This window comes from Ovis aries, chromosome 11, assembly GCF_016772045.2.
Source record: "Ovis aries strain OAR_USU_Benz2616 breed Rambouillet chromosome 11, ARS-UI_Ramb_v3.0, whole genome shotgun sequence".
NCBI lineage: Eukaryota > Metazoa > Chordata > Mammalia > Artiodactyla > Bovidae > Ovis > Ovis aries.
In genome coordinates this window covers 16,886,362-16,909,341 of record NC_056064.1, presented here as the reverse complement: position 1 = coordinate 16,909,341, position 22,980 = coordinate 16,886,362, and the positions used below count along the sequence as shown (strand labels likewise).

At 47.9% G+C, this 22,980-nt stretch overlaps 1 protein-coding gene across 1 annotated transcript in view; it reads right to left on the bottom strand.

The window, feature by feature from the left end:
- LOC101120341 (acid-sensing ion channel 2) overlaps positions 1–22,980 on the bottom strand; it is a 296,516-nt gene that overhangs the window by 67,936 nt on the left and 205,600 nt on the right. Inside the window, exon 3 of the mRNA XM_027975288.3 lies at positions 8,039–8,166. Within this exon, the coding sequence (XP_027831089.1) occupies positions 8,039–8,166 (128 nt within the window). The remainder of the gene's footprint in view (positions 1–8,038; positions 8,167–22,980) is intronic.

The following is a 22,980-nucleotide window of genomic DNA, read 5'->3' as shown; positions in this document are numbered from 1 at the left end:
CTTCCCGGGACTGGTGCTGCCCCTCCCGTCTGTTCTACCCGCTCTCGTGTACACAGATGGCTTCCAGATCTCTGTCTCCAGCCCTTTCATTAGCTTTTGCTCTGATTAGGGTTTCTAAGGGTGCAGCCAGAAATGAGACAGAGAGCATCATCCATCACAGGCTGGCTCCACAGCCTCAGGGAGAAGGCGGGCTCTCAGGGCTTTTGGCAGCAGTGGGTGGGTGGGTGCGGGCAGGGAGAGCATCTCAGTGCTCTTTAGGCACGGAGCACAGATTTGAGCATAGTGTATATTCATTCAAGGCTTCCCTGGCGGCTCAGTGGTAAAGAATCTGTCTGCCAACACGGGAGACGCGGGTTCAATCCCTGGGTCAGGAAGTTTGCCTGGAGAAGGAAAGGGCAATCAGCTCCAGTATTCTTGCCTGGAAAAATCCCATGGCCCGAGGAGCCTGGCGGGCTGCAGACTATGGGGCTGCAGAGTCGGATATAACTGAGCAACTGCACACACATGCATGTAGATTCATTCTTTCAACCCTGCACATTTACTGAGCTCACATCTAAGCAAGGCATGGGGAATAGAGAATCTGAGGACACCATCCTTGCTCTCAGAGAGTTCCTGGCCTATGGTGAGCCAAGGGCTGATGGAAGCTAAGAAAGGCAGTTCTTAAGAGGCAGGTGTGGGGCTGAACCTTGGTGGTCCAGTGGTTAAGACTCCAAACTTTCAATGCAGGGGGCTCAGATTCGATCCCTGGTTGGGGAACTAAGAGCCCATACTCCTTACCTTGTGGTGTGGCCAAAAGATCAAAATATAAAATGAGGCAGGTGTAAGGAGTGGGGATGCACAAGGGGAGGTAAGTCCTGCAAGGAGAGTCTTGCATCTCTTAGGAGTGGGACACAACTGCCAAGAAAGCTGCTTGACTCTGTGAGCGCTCCAAGGCAGGACCAAGTTGCCGTCATCTTCATCTTCCAAGCAAAGCAGGGTGCTCAGTGAATATAAGCTGAAGGAAAAAGTGAATGTATAAGGTGTGATATAGAGTGAGTAGCTGCTCCTCGAGGGGTGGCAGGACAGGATGGAGGTCTTCTTAAAGATGGTGCCCTTTGAGCAGCAGCCAGAAAAAGGAATAGGCCTTTGCTAGGTAGATAAGACCAGGAGGAGACGCTGGGCAGAAGGAACAGTGGGTGTAACGTGCTGAGGCTGATGATGGAGAGATACTGGAATATTCACTGGGTGGTCCTCCAACACGGGGAGGCAGGGAACACCCTGACTGGGCACATGACAAGGCTGGAAGAGGGCAGGGGCTGAACAGCAGCTTGGACGCCATTCAAGGGGGTTGGGCTTTTGTGAATTTCAGGGAGCTGTGAATTTATGGATTCTAGGTAGGGCAGCGAAGTGGCCGTTATGTGTATGGGCTGGGGAAGGGGTGCTACCAAGGAGCATGCCCAGAGCTTCTCTTCTTACCCCACTTCAGTACTCTTGCCTGGGAAATCCCATGTCATCCTGGAGGGCTACAGTCCATGGGATCGCAAAGAGGACACGAGTGAACGACTAACATTTTGACTTTGACTGTGTATCTCAGCCCCTGCCTCTCAGAAGTAGAAACCCAGGTTCTGCCTCCCGGACTAGGGGATGGGGGTTTGTCTCACATGGCCTTAACATGACCGCTGCCATTGACCTTAACAGCACCCCATGCCAGCTGGCACAAAGGAAGGAGTCTGTAGGTGGCCGAGCATGGAGCAGGTGTGGAACTGCTGTCACCCAAACTTCTGGGTGATTCCTGCATGCCCGAGTGACCCCTCAGGTTGCTAATGCTGGAGGCCCTTTGAGGTCATCTATCATGGCATCTGGTCCCATCACTTCATGGGAAATAGATGGGGAAACAGTGGAAACAGTGTCAGACTTTATTTTTTGGGGGTTCCAAAATCACTGCAGATGGTGACTGCAGCCATGAAATTAAAAGACGCTTACTTCTTGGAAGGAAAGTTATAACCAATAGATAGCATATTAAAAAAGCAGAGATATTACTTTGTCAACAAAGGTCTGTCTAGTCAAGGCTATGGTTTTTCCAGTAGTCATGTATGGATATGAGAGTTGGACTGTGAAGAAAGCTGAGCGCCAAAGAATTGATGCTTTCGAACTGTGGTGTTGGAGAAGACTCTGTGAGTCCCTTGGACTGCAAGGAGATCCAACCAGTCCATCCTAAAGATCAGTCCTGGGTATTCATTGGAAGGACTGATGCTGAGGCTGAAACTCCAGTACTTTGGCCACCTCATGTGAAGAGTTGACTCATTGGAAAAGACTTTGATGCTGGGAGGGATTGGGGGCAGGAGGAGAAGGGGACAACTGAGGATGAGATGGCTGGATGGGATCACTGACTTGATGGAAGTGAGTCTGAGTGAACTCCGGGAGTTGGTGATGGACAGGGAGGTCCTGGCGTGCTGCGATTCATGGGATCGCAAAGAGTCAAACACGACTGAGCGACTAAACTGAACTGAACTGAGGGAGGCCTGGTGTGCTGCGACTCATGGGGTCGCAGAGATTCGGACATGACTGAGCGACTGAACTGAATTGAACCCAGCCCTCCCATTCTATGGATGGGAACCCTGAGGCCCAGGGAGGGAAGCAATCTGTCCAAGTTTTCACAGCACAGTCAGGACTAGAGTCCAGGTCTCTGGGCTCCCAGTCTGGTTTTCTGTCCCCAGATAGATCTGTGCTCTCTTAGCTTGGCGACCTTTGGCCGACGACTTAGCTGGGTGGTTTTGTCATCTGAAATGTGGTGACAACAATATCTCCCTTTCAGGCTTGTTGTGGGGAATAAATGAGAAAATGCAGGTAAAGTGTCTCTGCAGCTTAACGTCTGGCAGGTGGTGTGTGCTCAGGAAGAAGCAATTTTTACTGCCCTTCCTCTCTGGAGTTTTGTTTCTGCTCCCAGCGTGTCATCCCACTGCCTGTCTCTGGTGGTGGGGGGTCCTCGGATGGTGTAGGGGCTGCTACAGCAGCTGAGCTGGGGTGGGGGCACTTCTCAGATTGTCTGAGGAAGGCAAGGTCATGCCTTGGCCTCACTGAGTTCAGGACAAATACAAATTTTAAGAAGCAATCTTGGGTCTGGACTACAGCCCAGTGGTGTGTTCTTTTGAAACAAAGTGAAAAATATTTTGAGAATGGCATGTGTAATTTTTCATGGGTGGGATGACTTTACCACGTAAGAGGACTTTCTCGTTTACAAAGGCACTCATGGCAAGATTCCTGTAAGTCACCAGTTCTGCGCAGGCTTTCACTCAGGAGTCAGTTTCCCTAGCATGAGTGATACCCACTTTCTAGGAACAGACCTTCTGTTCCCCCCCAGTCTTGTCACTCCCGGCCTTCCTGTAAGATTCCCATGAGCTTTGAGCTGAAGCAGCAGAATCCTGGAATGGGAGCAGTGCAGCCGCTATAGATTGTTAAGTCCATCATGATTTTCACGGGCCATCAAGAAAGAAAAAGTGGGGCTTCCCTGGTGGTCCAGTGGTAAGAATCCAGCATGCAATGCAGGAGACGTGAGTTGATCCAGGGTCGGGGAACTAAGATCCCACATCCCTTGGAGCAATTAAGCATTGGTGCCACAACTAGAGAGTCTGTGGGCTGCAATGAAAGATCCTGCTTGACTCAGCCAAGACCTGACTCTGCCAAATAAATAAACAAATAATGGTGAAGGGATAAAATCAAAAGAAAAAAGAAAAAGCACTGCTAATTGTAACTGACATGCAATTGATTGGGAAACAAGCTCCAATTTCAGAAATGTTAAAACGTGAAAGAACATACATCTTAGAATCAATGTTGGAGAACCAGGGTCAGCTGGATAGGATAGAACCAATGGCAGGACACACAGGTAGGGACCAATCTCCAAACCCTACTTGGCTTAAGATTATTTCGTGGTTGTTTTTTTTTCTGTGTGAAAGAAACCACTAATATGTAGGTTTTGTGAGGACAGACACTGGTCTGTTTTCTTGCCACTGTATCCTCACTGCTTCACACCCATAGTAGGTGTTCAACAAATATTTGCTCAACAAATAAATGAAACAGAGCCACCTTAGAAAATGTGTGGCAAACCCAGACAAGAAAATAAATCATTCATAATCCCCCCACTGTGGGTATTTTGCCTTATTTTCCTTCGAGTCTTATTTCCTATGAATATGCTGTTTTATATACATGTAAACATAATGTATTATTAGATTTAGCTCCAGGATGTGTTTTTGTATTTCTCTATTAATATGAATGAAATGATGAAATGAGATGGTGTGGAAATGCTTTGAAGACTGTAAAGTGTTTAACCAAATATCTTATTATTAGTTATAATAACCACAGCAATGCTAATATGAATGAGGCTGATTTTCTGAAAATATACTTAAAAGCCAACAATGAATTTGTCCTCTGAAGCTAGGAATATGTTCTCTTCCTGATCACCACGGGGAGTCCCTCTGTTTCATTTTGGGAAGAAAAAGAGACTTAAGGATCCTGAGAAGTTATTGGTCCCAGGCACTCACCTGGCCTAGAAATTTCTTCAGTGACACTAGCAGAGGGTCAGTGGTGGGGGCAGAGGGGAGAACAGAGGACATCTTTCAAGCCAATGACACTGCTGTCCCTACAGAGAGTTTCCTTCTTTTTAACTTTCACTAGCAGTGAAATGAATTCCCCTATGGGTTTCAGGGAAGGCTGTTCACGTCTCCTGCATGGTAATAGCAACATGGACATCAGAGAGATGTCAGTACAGGTAAGTCAATACAGGATGGGAGTGGTGATTACTTTCAGTAAATCACAAAGGAATATTTGCCTTGGACGACTTGCCCCAAATTCCCTGACAGATAGTCAAACACTTCACAGACACACTGATTAGTCTAACTCATGCTTGATTCTTCCAAGGGAGGTGGGTTGGTTCACATCACACACACAGAAGGGAGAACTGGCAACGATTCTCTCCTTGAGCAAACTCTAGCCAGGCTCCTCTGCGCCCTGTTTCCATGAGGTCTCAACCTTGACCTACAAAGGCTAGGACAAACACGGACAAAGCTTCTTCCTCCTTCCCTCCCTTCCTCCCTCCCTCCCTCCCTCCCTCCCTCCCTCCCTTCATTTCTTTCTTGTCATTAGCACTTAATTTTCATTAAAATGAATACTTTGGATGGAGAGAACTTCCCTAATGACTCAGATGGTAAAGACTATGCCTGCATTCCAGGAGACCCAGGTTCGATCTCTGGGTTGAGAAGATCCCCTGGAGGAGGGCATGACAACCCACTCCAGTATTCTTGCCAAGGAGAATCCCTATGGACAGAGGAGCCTCGCGGGTTACAGTCCATGGGGTCACAAAGAGTTGGGCACAACTGAGTGACTAACACACACACACACACACACACACACACACACACTTAGATGAAGAACAGGATTAGAATAGTGTTTACAATTGACTTCTGAAAAATCACATTATGTAAGGGAAATAAAAACAGGTGAGCAGAAGCCCAAAAAAGGCGCAGCGTGTATACATCATTGCGCTCGGATGAAATATGCTGCTCAGGGGGGCACATACTTAGGCCGCATGAGCCCAGGAGGAAGACATCAACAGAGGCAACCCCCCCGGTCGCAATGCTGAATGCTGAATTCTCCAGCGAGCTCAAAAAATATTAGTATTTTGGAAACATTCAACTCGAGCTCTTTACAAAAATGACTGTCTCTTCAACATGTTTCTACACTAACGTAGTTTCTCACGGTTCAACCCAAGTCCCTGGGATGACCCAGCTCCCTTAAAGCACCTGCCCGAGGACTCAAGACTGCCAAGTAAACTCAAGAGTTTACTGTTTGTGTTTGCGTGCCAGCATGGGAAGGCAGGACCCCTGTCTTCCTGCCTCTGCAGGAGGGGAGGAACCTAACTAGGATGGGGTTTTATTAGCAACCTCAGATAGGTTTCACATGCACTGAGTGCCCCCGTCCAACTCTCCCACTTTTTGTAATTTTCAATTCCCTGACTCTGCTCAAGTGCCCTCTGTGTCCCACCCTTCCCCCTCATTTCCCCTTTAAAACGCCAAGTGCCTTCTGCACAGATTGAAGTTGAGTTCAGTTCAGGATGAACCTTCTTCCCTACTGCAATTGTATATTACTGGTTAAATCTGTCCTCGCTGCTTTAACCAGTGTCTGACTTTGTTGACAGCACTCGAAGGCTGGCCGTTACACTCAGGCTCATAGCTTGGGCTCTGGCCTCTCTGCACACCTTGACCTGTGAGTCTGTGTTCTCACTCTTCCTGATGCAAATCCTCAGCCCTGAACTGGGCTCCCTGCTGTCAGCTTCATGTCCTCTAGGATGATGTTTTCTGGTTGTTCCACTTGGCTCCCACCTTGCACTCTCTTGAACACTCCAATTCTGCCCACACAGTCTGCCTCCATCTCTGGGGCCCGTAGATGCTGGACCAACTTCCAAGCCTCCTCTACCCCTGCCTCAGGCCTGCCACCCCACCCGCCATGGAGGTTGATCATGACCTTCAGCAATTGCCTAGGTGTTACATACAGTAAGTTCATGCGGCCCATGTAAGTTCATCAAGTTTCCCAGAGATTCAGAAATACAGCTCTCTTAGAGATTTGGCTCAGATGTAAAGAATCTGCCTGCAATGGGGGAGACTGGGGTTTGATCCCTGGGTCAGGAGGATCCCCCGGAGGAGGGCATGGCGACCCACTCTGGTATTTTTGCCTGGGAAATCCCATGGAGAGAGGAGCCAGGTGGGCTACAGTCCATGGGGTTGCAAAGAGTCAGACACGACTGAGCAACTAACACTTTCTTTACTTAGAGATTTAAAAACAGTTTCTTTCTCATTTTTTTCACTTAAAAATTATTTATTTACTGTATTTATATATTTGCTGGGCCAGGTCTTTAGATGTGGATTTTAAAGAGGTGGATCTTTAGTTTTGGCATGTAAAATCTTAGTTGCAGGCATGTGGGATCTAGTTTCCGGACCATGGAATCGGTCCCGGGTCCCCTGCATTGCAAGCCTGGGGTCTGAGCCAATAGCCCACCACAGAAGTCCCTAAAACCAGTTTCTAATACAGAAGATCGCTCTATAAAGTGGCTAAGTACTGGATGAAAGATGATTTGAAACATATATTAAAAACCAGCTGAGCTCTGAAGTTGCGTGTGGATCTCTTTGCTCCTCCCTGTTCTCTGGGCTCTGCCTTCCTCGCGCTTTAGAGCTGGGCTCCTTGTCACTCATTCACCTCACTCTTCACTCCAGGCCTCCCGGGGCAAATTTTCTTGGGTGACCTGGTTTAGGACTCCCTCAGGGTCCTAGGCTTTCCAGCTTTTATTCTAATCAAACCAGAAAAAGAAGAGGAAAAAAAAAAAAAGCATCCATCCCAATGTCTCTCTGCAGTCCTGCTTTGAGACCTCCTCCCCATTGAGAATCTACGAAGGTCTCCCTTCTGAGACATGTAGCACATGTCACATCGATGCTAGTCCATATTCCACGGACGTGCTGAGTTGATGCAGCCATCCTGGCTGGCTGGCTGGGAGTCCCTCCCCTGGTGCTGAATCAGAGAGCAGGCATTGACCCATGAAGAGGCTTCCCTCCGATTAAACTCCGTAACAGAGACTGCCGCCTGCCTCTGTTCCTTCTTGCAGGCCACCTGGCATTGTATTAACAGAGAGATGAAACACACCAAACCCTGGTGAGCAGTTCCCCCTAGCACCCACTGGCCTCTCACCTCACCATCACAAAGATTTTCCCCCAGCATGTTTTAGGGGGGGAAAAAAAAAACCCAACCAGTTCACTGAAAAAGAAAACAAGCTGGTTTTCCCTCACACCCAATTTCAGAATCGACAGGCAGTCCAGGAGAATCCACATACAGAGGTCAACGGATACCTTTCTTCAGTTTCAGAGTGAGAGTTTTAACTGAACCCAGCCCTACTCCTTCCAGCCTCCTGGGTGGATTCTGTGCCTTCTAGGAGTGAGAATCCTATTTCTCCACCTCACGTGGCTGGTGGCTCAGAAAGGCCAAGGATCCCTGATCCCAGAGACCCCAGGGGACTTACCCTCTGCTCCTGTGTGGCCACGAAAGTCTGGAACCCTGGTGCCACACCAAAGCCCAGCTCTTGGATGAAAGGCGGCTCAGACTGACTGTGGATCTGAACCTTCACGCCTGCTTCAAACGTCGTTTCCTCTGAAAGAACAAAGATGGACAGAGCCATGGGTCAGTGACAGCGGATGCTCGGGGATTCCTGGGGCTGCTCCACAGCAGAACCACAGCCCCCAGGGACATGTACATCTGCATCCCTGGCAACAGCAGCTATGTTACCTTACGTTGGAAAAAGGACGCTTGGGGCTGGTGCATGGGGATGATCCAGAGAGATAATATGGGGTGGGAGGTGGGAGGAAGATTCAGGATTGGGAGCTTGTATATACTCGCGGTGGATTCATGTCAACGTATGGCAAAACCAATATAGTATTGTAAAGTAAAATAAAGTAAAAAAAATAATTTAAAAAAAAAAGGAAAAAGGACGCTGCAGATGTAACCAAAGATTTGGAGATGGGAAGATTGTCCTTGGTGATCCAGGTGGCCCAACAGGATCACAAGGGTCTTTAGAAGAGGGAGGCAGGAGGATCAGAGTCAGAGAGACGTGGAAAAATGCTCTATTTCTGGCTTTGAGGTTGGAGGAGGGAGCCATAGGCCGAGGGATGTAGGCAGCTTCAGGAAGCTGGAAAAGGCAAGGGGATGGAATTTTCTCCTCGAGCCTCTAGCGGGAATGCAGCCCTGCCGATACCTTGAAATGCACTTTTGACTTCTGGCTTCCAGAACTGTAAGATAATAAATTTGGGTTGTTTGATGCCACTAATTTTGTGGCAGTCTGTTACAGTGCTCCTAAGAAATGAATTCAGGTCATTTAGGCCAACAGCTCCTTGCTTCAGTCTCCAAAACTACAGAATGGGATTATAAAGTGAGTCAAGCACCTATGCTTTTTCTTAACATTTGTTTTTTTTTTTTTGATTGGAGGATAAGTGCTTTACAATGTTGTGTTGGCTGCACCTATGCTTTTTGCATGGCCCTATGCTGGGCCATGAGCCGAGTCGAGGTGAGGGGATCAGGAGAATGAAAACACAATGTTGCTGCAGTCAGAAGAAAGATATGGGGCTTGCTTGCAAGCCCCTTGGAGCTGCAGGAAATGGGCAACTAGAAGGGAAGCTCCTCCCCTTTTTTCTCTTTCGGGCAGTGACCGGTGGAAGGCACAGCAGGAAGGGATGGGGCAGCAGCACCTGGCTCATCCTATGTGTTGGTGCTCAAAATTGGTAGGGAATGCACATATGGGATCCTTCACCCTTTCCTGGGCCTCCTTCTCTGTCTTATTCTGTGCAAAAAGCCTGAAGAACGAACTTTCCAAACTGCAAACCCGAGTCACTTATAAGGAGCCCAATCGCCTTCACCCGCCCCTGTTCCAGCCTCCTTCTGGGCAGCCCTCTGCTTCACGGCACCACGTGGTTCAACCCATCAGGGCCACCGGATTGGCCGTTACCGATTCGGATCAACCAATCGGATTGGTTGTTACTGATCTCTGCGCGGCAGGGGTGCGCACGCGTCTCATACGCCCTGGAATGTCTTTCTACTTGGGCTTCCCTGGTGGCTCAGATAGTAAAGAATCTACCTGCAATGTGGAAGACCCAGGTTCGATCCCAGGGTCGGGAAGATTCCCTGGAGAAGGGAATGGCTACCCACTCCAATATTCTTGCCTGGAGAATCCCACGGACAGAGGAGCCGAGAGAGCTGCTTGGTCCACGTGACTGACCACTGCCCTCCTCAACGAAGGTCCAGCCCTCAGCCCCACCCAGAGCAGCTCCTTCTGCCTGCTTGTATTCTTCACATACGCCTAGCAAAGCCTCTGCCACACCACATCGCCATCCTTTATCTCACTGTCTTTTCCACTAGGGCGTCTTGCAGGCATCCAGGGAATGATTGTTGAATGGATGAGGGAGACATCTGTGATTCCAACCTCACTCACGCATTAAAGGGCAAGGCCAATCCAGAGTCCGCATCAAGGAATGTTCCAAAAGCAGCGAATAAGGAGAGGATGGGTAAATGCAGAAATCAGTTACGATGGGGTGTGTGTGTGTGTGTGTGTGTGTGTGTGTGTGTGTGTGTGTGTGTGTGGCAGTGGTGGAGGTCAGAGGTCAAGGAAGGGGGATCGTCAACACCAGGGCCATAGCATGGGGACAGCTGGGGACATGCTCTAAAGCTGGCACAGAGGAGAAAGGTGAGGAGGATGGAAGGGCTGGAGCCAGGCGTGTGACTGTTCAGGGCCTGGGAAAGTCTGGAGGCTGGTGACCAAGGCAGGGGAGAGGCCTGGAGCTGGTGAGAATTCCAAGGTCGGGGGCACAGGGGAGGTGGAGTGGGAGGATGGATGGGCAGGGCTCTCACGACCTAGACGAGGAGGACAGCCATTGATACGGACTTTAGACAAAAGAGGGCCTTGGCTGGGAATCCTTTCATATGCATCCTCCTGGAGCAGGAGAGTCCCAGGGACATCTCCACTTTTCCTGCAGGCGGGTCAAGTCTTCTGCCATCTCTACCCAGATCGGTCCATCCAAACTCCCACCCCATGTTCTTCCGTGCTTGTGTCGACCTCTCCGGTGGATGGTGGATGCCTCAAGAGAAGAGAGGGCTTCTTGCTCCGTCTGGTACCCACAGTCCAGCCCAGGGCTTAGCCTACAGCTCCATCAGGAAAGGGGAATGCCAGAGAAGGCAGACAGGATGGGGAGAGGAGGGCTGAGCGGCCAGCTGTCAGGCGCTGTGTTTTCTAAGGTCCGCCCAAGGAGCCTAAAGAACAAGCTGTGATGGGGGAGGAGAGTGAACACTGGTGATGCTGGCGGACAGGAATGCCCGTGGCTGGATGAACAAAAACCACGTTCAGTGAGCTGCAGGGGGGTGGGACAGGCGAGATGCCAAAACGCATTTTCCAGAGCTAGTGAAGCTTTGTGCCTGTGATATAAAAGTGAGCTTCGGAAACCTTCCAGCCTGTCAGACAGGCTCGGAGGAGGAGCCGGTGGTTACAGGGAGAAATGAGGAATGAGGGCTTGGTGTCAGAAGGGCTGTGAGTAATGGGCAAGGCAGACAGCCAGGCATGCCTGTGTTAGTGAGAGCCACCCAAGGCTTCTCAGACTGAGTTAGGATTTGGATGGGGCGTTTATTCCAGAAGCAGCTGGGGCCGGGCAGAGTAAGTTCCTGAGTATTCTCATATCTGCAAACATGCAGCCACCGATGGGCAGAAGAGAACGAGGAATCAGGTTTCTGCCTCCTTTAGGACAGTGCTGTCTAGAGGAACCTTCTGCGAAGACAGAATGTTTTATAATCTGTGCGACCCCACTTGGTACTGCTAGCTACAGGAAATGTGACTAGTGCAACCGAGGAACTGAATTGATAAATGAATAGATAAATAAATAAATACCCCCCCCCCCCAACTTTTCTGAGCCATAGTTGACAAAATCGTTTGGTATTTAAAGGTATTAAAGTGGGATAATTTGATATATGTATACATTGTGAAAGGATCCCTCCCCGCTCATCCGGTTTATTAACATATCCATTGGAAGGATCGATGCTGAAGCTGAAGCTCCAATACTTTGGCCACCTGATGCGAAGAGCCAACTGATTGGAAAAGACCCTGATGCTGGGAAAGATTGAAGGCAGGAGGAGAAGGGGGCGACAGAGGATGGGATGGTTGGATGGCATTACTGACTCAATGGACATGAGTTCAAGCAAACTCCCGGGGATGGTGAGGGACAGGGAAGCCTGGTGTGCTGCAGTCCATGGGGTTGCAAAGAGTTGGACACGACAGAGCGACTGAACAACAACAGTCACTGCACATATTTACCTTTTCCTGGGCTGCTTTATTCATCTATTTACTTTTTAGCCAATTGAATTTTGATTAAAATTTAAAGGGTTCCACTTCTTATTAACATATCCATCATTTCACATATTTACCTTTATCTGGCCTGCTTTATTTATCTTTTCATTTTTTTACCCAACTGAATTTTAATTAATTAAAATCAAGTAGCCACATGTGGCTGCTGACCACCTTACTGGCCAGTGTAGTTGTAGACGGTCAGCTGTGAGCAGACCCGAGGCATCTCAGAGCAGTGAGGGTGACAAGGGCTTGAGCAGCCCGCTTCCCCATGCAGGTACCCTGTGGTGTCTCTTGCCCAGAAGCAGGAGATTTGGGCGGGGTGTTGAGCAGCAGAGCTGCCCATGTTTGTGGGCAGCCCATGCCTAGTCCCAGAGGCTCCCTGACCCTGTCCTCCCAGAGTGCCACTGACTCTCACATCTCCAGATAAGACTTACTCTTCCTTCACAGAACTGCCCTCAGCTCCCTTCAATGGAGCAATTCTCCAGTTTGATAAGGCACAACAGTCCCCTCCAGTGCCTGCCCGTCACTAATCCCCTTGGCTCTTGCCTCTTCTGGACAAGGCACACTCTCAGCGCAAATACAAAGACCCACTTTAAGAAATGACACCATGAAGCACAGATTGTTAGAACCAAAGGCTCAGCCCATGTTACCTCCAAAGGGTACCAGAATAGAATGCAAGTCGCAATCATGTACAAGGCTCTGGGTGACCACTCCTGGGACCTTTCCTTCCTCAAAAAATTAATGAGAAAATCTCTCTAAAAATATTTGTTTACTTATGGTTGCACTGGATCTTCATTGCTGTGTGCAGGTTTTCTTTAGTTGCGACCAGTGGGGGCTACTCTTCATTGTAGGGCACGGGCTTCTCATTGCAGTGACTTCTCTTGTTGTGGAGCATGGACTCTGGGTACACGGGCTTCCGTAATTGTGGCACACGGGCTTAGCTGCTCCGCGCATGTGGAATCATCCTGGACCAGGGATTGAACCCTTGTCCCCTGCATTGGCAGGCGGGTTCTTAACCACTGGACCACCAGGGAAGTTTCAGCTCTAGAAATTCTGCTACTATGTCTCTGGGGTGAAGCTCCGGAATCTGCATGTCCAGGGATTCTGATACAAATTATCTGCGGCCAAACATATTTGGGCAAGCAGTGACCTAGTCCAGAGAAGGGAAGTGATTTGGCCAAGGTCACACAGCAAGTTAAGAACAGAGCAGGGGTCAAAAACCAGGCGTCTTGACTCCTAACTTGGCACTCTTCCTTCCCCCAACTAGGAGTGTGGTTTAATTCATGTGAGCGGATGACCTGGTTCATAGCTCTGGGGGCTGGAGAAAGATAATATCCTTTTCATTGTCATATCCCCGAAAGTGCCTGGGACAGAGCAGAGCTCAGTAATTGTTTGTGGAATGAAGTGAATTAGTGAGGGAGTGTCCTCTGCTACGTTGACTGTTCCCTGCCCTTGGACCTGCTGGAAGTCTGCCCAGGGTTTACCTGGACCCTGGGAAACACCAGCACCACCTACCACCCAGCGATAGGATTCCTCCCGTGTTGCAGGAGGCAGAAGGCCTCATCTGCTGAGATGCCACTGGGCTGCACACAGAACCACAGCAACAGCAGCGGTAATAACAATCGCCATAACTGGCACCATCTGCAAAATCCTGGGAACCAAAAGAAAATGTGGGGCCCACCGTTAAAGACTTACTGAGAAACTCAAGACAGCAGTTGTTGTTGTTATTCAGTCACTAAGTCATGTCTGACTCTCTTGCGACCCCATGGACTGTAGCCCTTCAGACTCCCCTGTCCCTGGGATTTCCTGGGCAACAATACTGGTGTGGGTTGCCATTTCCTTCTCCAGGGGAACTTTCTGACCCAGGGATTGAAACCATATTTCCTGCATCAGCAGGTGGATTCTTAACCACAGAGCTGCCATAGCAAAGCACTAAACCAAGGGTCTGGGATTTCCCTGGTGATCTGGTGATTAAGACCCTGCGCTTGCAATGCAGGAGGCATGGGATAGATCCCTGCTTAGGGAACTAAGATCCCATATGCCATGCAGTACAGCCAAAAAACAAAAACCTCAAGAGCGTGACCCTCCTGAGCCTGTGTGATTGCAGTGCTCACACGCCCATGAAGCCAGCCCTGATGATAACCCTGCTTGGTGCTGAACAGAAATGTTCACATCTTCCTATTCCTTTCGCCACCAAATGATTCAACACTGAGTGGCTTCAAAGAGGGCAGGCTCCCAGTGCAGTGAGGATTTGTTTACACATCATGAACACCAGGATTCAAAGCCCGAGAGAGAGACAGAAAGCAGAGAACGAGAGGTTACTACACACACATAGCTTCAGAAGCTCTTGCTAATTGGGACCAAGCTGAGATCCTGATGGCCTAACATGAAAGGTGATGTTGAATCAGGAGGAAGGTAGTAAAGAGGCTTCAACCTGCAGAAGCCAGAGTCTCCCAGCATTTTTTTAGGAGCCGGGCCATGGCTGGCAGCAGGTGAAGTCGAGCATTTGCTGTGCCTGTAGAAAGGGGCTGGGAAGCTCTGCGGGAGGAGATGGGGAGTGAGGGGCAGAAAGCATAATGGAGCAGAGAAAGCACATCGCAAGGAAAGCAGCTTATATCTTTAATCTTTGCAAATTACAGGAAGCGAACCGAGGTAATAAACACTGGAGAGAGGGAGGCAAAGAAGCGTCTCTGAAAATCTGGAGGAATTTTCTAGGCTAAGGCGAGGATGTACTGGTATAAAGCAATCTTGGGTTGGAGGAAACTGTAACAGTGGCTAGGATGGCTAGCTTGGGAGTAAAGGGTGGGAGGGAGGTGAGCCATACGGTGAGATGCATCTCAGCACAGGATGGCTCTGTGTGTCCCCTCACCATCCTCTCCACTCTGCTCTCTGCTCTGGGAGCTCCCCGTGGGCAGAGTGTACTGCTGGGCTCCCTTGCCTTCTAGCTTCTGGTTGACTTTAGCCAGTGGTGGGCCCAGGTGATAAACAAGGGGAGACGGGAGAGTCAGGCTGGGCTATTTAGTCTCTCCACTCTGTCCTCTGGTCCCTGTGGGTCAGCTGCATGCCACCTTGAAGCGCACAGCCCTGGGCTGGGGGACTAGCTCTCCATTCTGATACTGGCTCTTTCCGTCTTTCCCAGGCATGGAAATGGCTCTCTCTGCTACCAGGCTCAGTGTGTGCATGCATGCCAAGTCACTCCAGTTGTGTCCGATTCTTTCTGACCCTATAAACTGTAGCCCACCAGGCTCCTCTGTCCATGGGATTCTCCAGGCAAGAATACTGGAGTGGGTTGCCATGCCCTCCTCCAGGGGAGCTTCCCCACCCAGGGGTCAAACTTGTGTCTCTTGCGTCTCTTGCATTGGCAGGCAGGTGCCACTAGTGCTACCTGGAAGCCCCATTGGTGCTGCCTTCTTCGAGCCTTGCCTGCGCCTTTGTGGACTAGCCCTTCACTAATGGTTCCTTGCATTACCCAATCTGTGGGTGCTGCTGGTTTCCTGGTTGGAAAGCTCTCCTGACGGGGAGCATCCCCAGAGGGCATCTACCGCTTCACTTCTGAGAGGCAGCAGGAGACCCCTGTGCCCCAGTGTCCACTGAAGGGCAGCTGTTGGTTGAAGCACAGTTGGGAATGGAGACCTCACTACCTGCAGGGGTAGCCTTTGGTCTCCAAAGTCTATCTTTGCATTGAGTTGAAATTTCCTGCTTATAGATTTTATCCCCTTTTTCTAGCCCCACCCCTTCTTCCAGGATCTGAAGATATAACCACTGAAGCACTCTTTTTTTTTTTTAAAGTATTTTAAACTTATTTTCTAGGAGAATTTATTTAATCAATTTATTTATTTATTTGGCATATGGGTTCTTAGATCCCTGATCAGGGATCAAACACGTGCCACCGGCATTGGAAACATAGAGTCTTAACCAGTGGACCACCAGGGAAGTCCCACGGAGCACTCTTGTTTTCATGCTGACCCCAACAGAGCTGACCCCAGTGCATCTTTGTATCTGAAGTGCTCCCTAGCTGAGGTGCTCTTAGGGACGTGCTTGGCTTGGCCAGGCATATGTGGGGAGGGTCCTGGGACCCTCTCTCCAACTCCCCCAGGAGAACCACCTGTCCTGCGTGGCTTGTGGCGTTCCAGAGGTCCCACTTCTTACACTGGATAGGGTTAGGGTGGGCACAGCTTGTGCCCAGAGACAGAGCATCCCTTTCTCAAAGAAGTAAACCGGGCTTTCTGAGCCACTGGACGTGCAAGCTTCTGGTATTTGGAGGGTCAAAACCTGAGAATACCCAGGAGAGTTGGTTAGATGCTTGGGGCTCGAGGGTCAGGCAGGGTGAGGGTTAATGTTATGTCTTGGTTATGCAACAGAGAAGTGCAATTCTATTAAACAGAACAGTTACCAAACATACATTAGAGAAGGCACCGAACGTGGAGTTGGGTCTAGGCTCATTACAAAAAGATTTATTTCAAGGATTATTTAAATAATGAGTTTCCCTAGTTCATTCAGGCTCAGAGATTATAAATGACTGAGAGGGCTGATAAGTCTGGGCGGGTAACCAGCGTGTAGGAGAAAGTGCCATGTCTCCGAAACTATAGGGGAAGTTGGTGAATGATTAGGATTCTGTTGATAAAGATTCTGTTGACGCACCCCGCCAGCAGACGTTAGGTCCCACCAGATTGCTGAACAGATCCTGTATATAGATTGCAAATCTTGTTCAAAGCATTACCAAATTCATAGCAACTTTTTGTTATTGAATTTTTTTCAATAAATGAATGTAAAAAACATGATAGCATTCAGGTGTGGGTGATGTCTGAGAACTATCTGGGATGTTAAAAAGGCATCCTCGTATTTCCAAAGGATGGGAACAGTGATCTAGATCAGAGCTTTTCCTACTGAACGTGAGTCACCGGGGATCCTTTTACCAGGCAGACTTGGGGCGGGGTCTGAGTTCTGCATTATTGGTGAGCTCTCCAGGGATGCCAGTGCTGTTGGCTGGAGGACCACACTGTGGGTAGCAGGACCCGTAGGGGAAGATCTATGCTGCAGCAGAGCACACCAGGCCTGTGAAGGGCTGGTCTCTGCCTACCTCTCTAGCCCCAAACCTCACCCTTGGACCCAGCCACCGCGGGACATCAGGGGCTGGTCCTGGCCTTTGCTCTCAATTCCCCTCCCTCTGCGTGGCATCTCCCCTCCCTACGACTTACCCCCTCTTCTGACCCCCACATACTGCCCAGCCACCTGGCAAACAGGCCTGGGCATGGGACCAGAGGTCATCTCCTCTCTGAAGCCTCCCTGAGAAACACTTTTCTTCTCTTCCAGAACACTTTATCTCTTCCTTTGTACCCCAGCTTTCCTCTACCTGTCTTAACACTTCATGACATTTAATTGTTTACATGCCTCCTGAGCAGACTGCAATTGCCTGCCATTCCTTGAGGCATTTAACAGGAGAACTCTTGGATCAGTGAGTTTCCATCTCCTACATAAAAGGAGCCCTTGGGATAGTCCCTAGACAGTGAATGCTTTGATGTAACCATTTGATGTAAGGCCCTGGACTGGGCCTTACATCTGTATTCCTGAGTGTCAGGCACACAGTCGGCGCTGAGATGTGAGCTCTGAACTGGGGCTGTTTCATCTATCTCCTAGATGGTCCCCTCCGACCATTGCCTGGCTGCCCGGGAGATTTAACTAGAGCACGTATATGTCCTGCCCAGCACTTAGCATCTGCATGAAGCAGGTCTTCACAGATTGATCTACTTAATTGATTCCTGCCTCCAAGGGGGCTTCTGACTCATGGCATCATTTCTGCAGATTCTTTGGCACCTGTAGAGACCACCTCTCCAGGATAAAGGTCCACTCTTGAGAGCGAGCTCAGAATCACAGCTGGCTGCATGCAGCATAGTCCGGTGCTCTAGAATTTCAGAATTCAACCAGAGCCCACACCTCTCCTTGTGGAGAGGTCCTTGGTACCAGGCAATAGCACAAAAGTCTCTCCCAGAGGCAGAGATGTCGGGGAAACCATAGCAACCATCTCCCTCCACTTTTGCTCTGTCCTATTTGTGATGGGGGCGGGGAATCATGCTACCTTTGAGAGTTGCTCAGGCCCTCCAGCTATGTGGAAAATTTATGATTATTTTTTAATTTAATTTTAATTTTGATCAAAGCAATACATGTACATAATTTTAAAAGCCAAATGGTACCTCAAGGCTTTTAATGAAAAATAGTATTTTCCTGCTCCACCTGTCTCCATCCCCTGAGACACACTCCTCAGAGGCAGTTACTCTCAAGGGTTGGAGCTGTTTCTCCCAGAACTGACTTTCATAGTTTCATGGACATCAACTGCTTGATAGTTATTTCTTGATTTTTGTAACTTTTAAGTATTATCTACTGAATTTCCACCATGGGAGCTGAGGCTGTAAGCTCCTTATATGAAATATTCTGGCATACTCCCTTGCCTTTCACCTAGATGTCAGTAACCAGCTTTCACTTAAGACTATGCAAATATTACCCACACCCCAGCCTTAGAGTATATAACATTTTTGATCTCTTCCTTGTGAAACTGTTTTGTTTTTCTTACTTTTTTTCTTTTTGTTTTGTTTTCCTTATCTTTTTTTTTTTCTTTTTGTTTTGTTTGGCTTGTACCTATAGCAGAGGGCTTCCCTGGTGGTGCAGAGGTTAAAGCATCTGCCTGCAATGTGGGAGACCTGGGTTCGATCCCTGGGTCGGGAAGATCCCCTGGAGAAGGAAATGGCAACCCACTCCAGAATTCTTGCCTGGAGAATCCCATGGACAGAGGAGCTTGGTGGGCTACAGTTCACGGGTCGCAAAGAGTCGGACACGACTGAGCGACTTCACTTTCTATAGCAGAAATGGCCAAAACAAAAAAAGAGATCAAACTCATAGAAAGAGTAGAAAAGTGGTTTCCAAGGGCTGGGGGTGGGTGGAATGGAGAGGGTAGAAAAAGTGTACAAAGTGTACAAACTTTCAGTTATAAGATGTCAAAGGTCAGAAGAGTTTATATAAAACATGGTGACTATGGTTGATGACACTGTAACATATCTTTCTGACCCAGAGACAAAACCCAGGTCTCCTACATTGCAGGTGGATTCTTTACCATCTGAGCCAACAGGCAACCCAAAGTGTTAATCGCCCAGTCGTGTCAGACTCTCTGCGACCCCATGGACTGTAGCCCATCAGGCCCCTCCATCCATTGAATTCTCCAGGCAAGAACACTGGAGTGGGTTGCCATTCCCTTCTCCAGGGGACCTTCTTGACCCAGGGATTGAACCTGGGTCTTCAGCATTGCAGGCAGATTTGTCACCATCTGAGCTATCAGGGAAGCCCTTAAGAGAGCAGAAACTAAATGCTCTACTCTTGATATATCAAATATATTTGAAACCAGATTCTACTCTTACTTAATTTATAGGTTGCTGAATATAGAGTTCTCTCTTAGACAAGAAAGATTCCTGCTCCCTGGGCCCTGCCCCAAATTTGAGGGCATTCTGCCGTTGTCTTCCGGCTTCTACTGCATGCATTGAGAAGCCGATTCTAATTTTAGATTCTAGGTATTTGACTGTTTTTTTTTTTTTTTTTCTCTCCAGAACCTTTAGAAACGTTCTCTTTGTGAGCCTGAATTTTGCAAGGATGCATCTTGGTCTGGTTCTCTTGCCACTTATCGCACACAGGACTTAGTGAATTCTTTCATTATGGAAAATCGCATGGGTCAGTTGGGAATTTTTCTTATTTTATTTCTTTGGCAACCTCTTCTTTTCCATGCTCTCACTTTTGTAATTCTAGAAATCTTAGTTGTAGGATGTTGAGCTTTCTCATTTTTGCATTTTTTTCTCTCCCATTTTCCATCTGTTCATCTTTTTTGTTTTACTTTTCAGGCAGTTTCCTCAATTCCAATCCTTCTGTGGGTTTAAAAAATGTTTGCAATCATATTTTTAATTTTCAGTAGGTTTAAAAAATATTTTTTCCTTTGGATGTTACTTTTTAATAGCATCCAATTTTAATAGCTGGTGTTTACGAGTGCAGTATCTCTCTTACCTCTTGAGAATTTTAATTAAAATGTTTTGATGTTTTCTTCTGCTCTCTGCATTTATTTTTTATTTATCAAACACGTACATAGTGCCTGATATTATTCAGGCACTTTGCTAAGTGTTTCACAAAAATATGAACTCATTTCTACCTTCCTAACAACCTTAAAGAATAGATAATAATATTATTCTCATTTTAGAGATAATGGAACTGAGGCTCAGTGAAGCTAAGTAACTTGTCTAAGGTCACACAGCTGGTAAGCTGACTAGCTGGGATTTGAGCCAAGGCTCTAGAACTCATGCCATTAACCATTATCTCTATTTCCTCAAAGTTTCTTTTTCATTTGTTTGGTTTTGATTCCTTTCCTGTTAGCGTGTGTGCAGGCTCAGTCGCTCAGTTGTGTCCAACTCTGCAACCCCGTAGACTGTAGTCGGCCAGGCTCTTCTGTCCATGGGATTTCCCAGGCAAGAATATTGGAGTGGGTTGCCATTTCCTTCTCTAGGGGATCTTCCTGATCTGGGGATCGAACTCAAATCTCTTGCATTGGCAAGCAGATTCTTTTCCACTGCTCCACCTGGGAAGCCCCTTTCTGTTAAGCGGCTTCTCTCAGGTGCTTGACTTTTTGACTCTCCATTCATCATTAAGAGGTATTTAATGTCTGACAGTCTTCTTTGTATGTGAGAGGACTTACCAGGGGATTTCACCCTAGGATGATCTAACTGTATGGGGACTGTGGCTGTCATTCTCTGTGGATATTTTCTCTTGAGCTTGTCAGTGTCTTCAGGCTTCTGGTTAGGGGTGGGAGGGGTAGATTAGTGTGACTGAGGATCTCACTACTCAGGAGGCGGAAGCTCATCTTATCTCCCTGGATTCTACACAGCACCTCACCCATGCCCTCAGTTTTTTCTTCCCCCTTTCTTAAAATTAGTTCTGTTTTTTCTTTTTTAAAAAAAATTAATTAGTTTATTTTAATTGGAGGCTAATTACTTTACACTATTGCAGTGGTTTCTGCCATACATTGGCATGAATCAGCCATGGGTGTACATGTGTGCCCCGTCCTGAACCCCCCTCCCACCTCCCTCCCCAGCCCATCCCTCAGGGTCATCCCAGTGCACCGGCCCTGAGCGCCCTGTCTCATGCATCGAACCTGGACTGGTGATCTATTTCACATATGGTAATATACATGTTTCAGTGCTATTCTCTCAAATCATCCCACCCTTGCCTTTTCCCACAGAGTCCAAAAGTCTGGTTTCCCCCAGTCCAGAGCCTATTTCTTTTTAAAAATGAATTTACTTGTTCATTTATTTATTTGGCTGCAGTGGGTCTTAGTTGCGGCACGGGGCTCTTCGTTGCCACATGCAGTATCTTTCGTTGTGGTGCACGGACTCTCTAGTTGAGATACGAGGGCCTAGTTACTCCCTGGCATGCGAGATCTTAGTTCCCCAACCAGGGATCAAACCCGTGTCTCCTGCATTGCAAGGAAGACTCTGAACTGCTAGATCACCAGGGAAGTCCTGAGCCTATCTATTTTTCAATCTGATTTTTCGCTCAGGTGTAGAGAGATACTTGGTTGCACAACTTCTTTCACAGACTCCTAACTAATCCTCCTAGTTTCAGCTGCACTTCTCATCCTCATTGTGTGCAACATCTCATGCCTCCAATCCTCATCCTTTCTCAAGGAAGGGGGTTGTCTATGCAGAGAACAGTTTGGCTTTAATCGGTTTCCCTGTGCAGACCCCGATCTTTCAGCCTTGTCTGCTCTGCCCAGTCAATTAACATCTGCTCTCCATTTTCCATAAACTTGCTGACACCTACTGTTCTCTTCTTGTCCATCTTCTTTGGCCTTGTGGGTTTATACTTGAAAAAAAAAAACTCGATTGCCATTTAGGAGAGATTTGGGAGGGAGCCTCCATGCATACTTATGTTCATTCCACTGTGTCCAATCAGAAGTTTAGACTATAATCTTCCCTGAGGCTCAGCGGACACACCATGGGCTCCTTCCATCATTCCAGGAGAAGAGGGACGGAGGTAGAACTGATCCCAGGATGTACACAAGCCATAGGACCAATGGGTGCTTTTCATTCCCAAGAGCATCAGCTGCCCATTCAGCCTTTTTTTTTAATTTTAAGAAAGATTTACTTTTATTTTTATTTTGCCATGCCTCATGGCACATGGGATCTTAGTTCCTCAACCAGGGATTGAAAGTACCATCTTAACCCCTAGACCAGAGAAGTCCCACTTATTCAGTGGTTTTCAAATTGGGTTCCTTGGAGCCCTAGGGTTCCTCAGGGAGTCTCAAGGTTGGCCACAGTGGAGCATAGAGAAATCAAACTATCTCCAGTTGAACCAGAGCAGCTCTTCCTTTATCTGCTTTATATATTGGGGCTGTGCTAAAGCTTTTGTTCAATACAAGGATTCTGCTATGGGAAAAAAAAAAGAGGAAAAAAATAGAAAGGGAGAATAGCAACAGACCTATCATTATATGCCATTCTGTCTCCAAAGATGTCACTAGAATATTTTTTTCTGAGATATTTTTATGGCTGTGCCTTTACAATCACTTTTTTGAGTTTTAAAGGAATGTAGTGGAAGGAGACTTGCTTGTGAGTCCATAAGTGGGTTTTTAGCTGGGTTCAACTACTTAGCAAGGTGTGTGTTCTTGGGGAGCTTCCTCAACCTCTCTGGGCTCCAGCTTCTTAGTTTTTCAATGGGGATTATACTTTGTTTGGAGGGTCACTTTGGGGATTCATGGGACAGAATGTTCATGGCACAAGGTGGCTACTGGTGGCTCAGTGATTTAAAAAAAAAAAAAAACAACCAAAAACCAAAAACTAAAAAACTGACGGCAATGAAAGAGACTCAAGTTTGATCCCTGAGTCGAGATCAAAGATCCCCTGGAGAAGGAAACGGCAACCTACTCTGGTATTCTTGCCTGCAGAATCCCATGGATGGAGGAGCCTGGTGGGCTACAGTCCATGGGGTTGCAAGCATTGGACACAACATAGCGACTGAACCAACCAACCACCCTAGTCCCATCGCTGTGCACAGTACAGCGA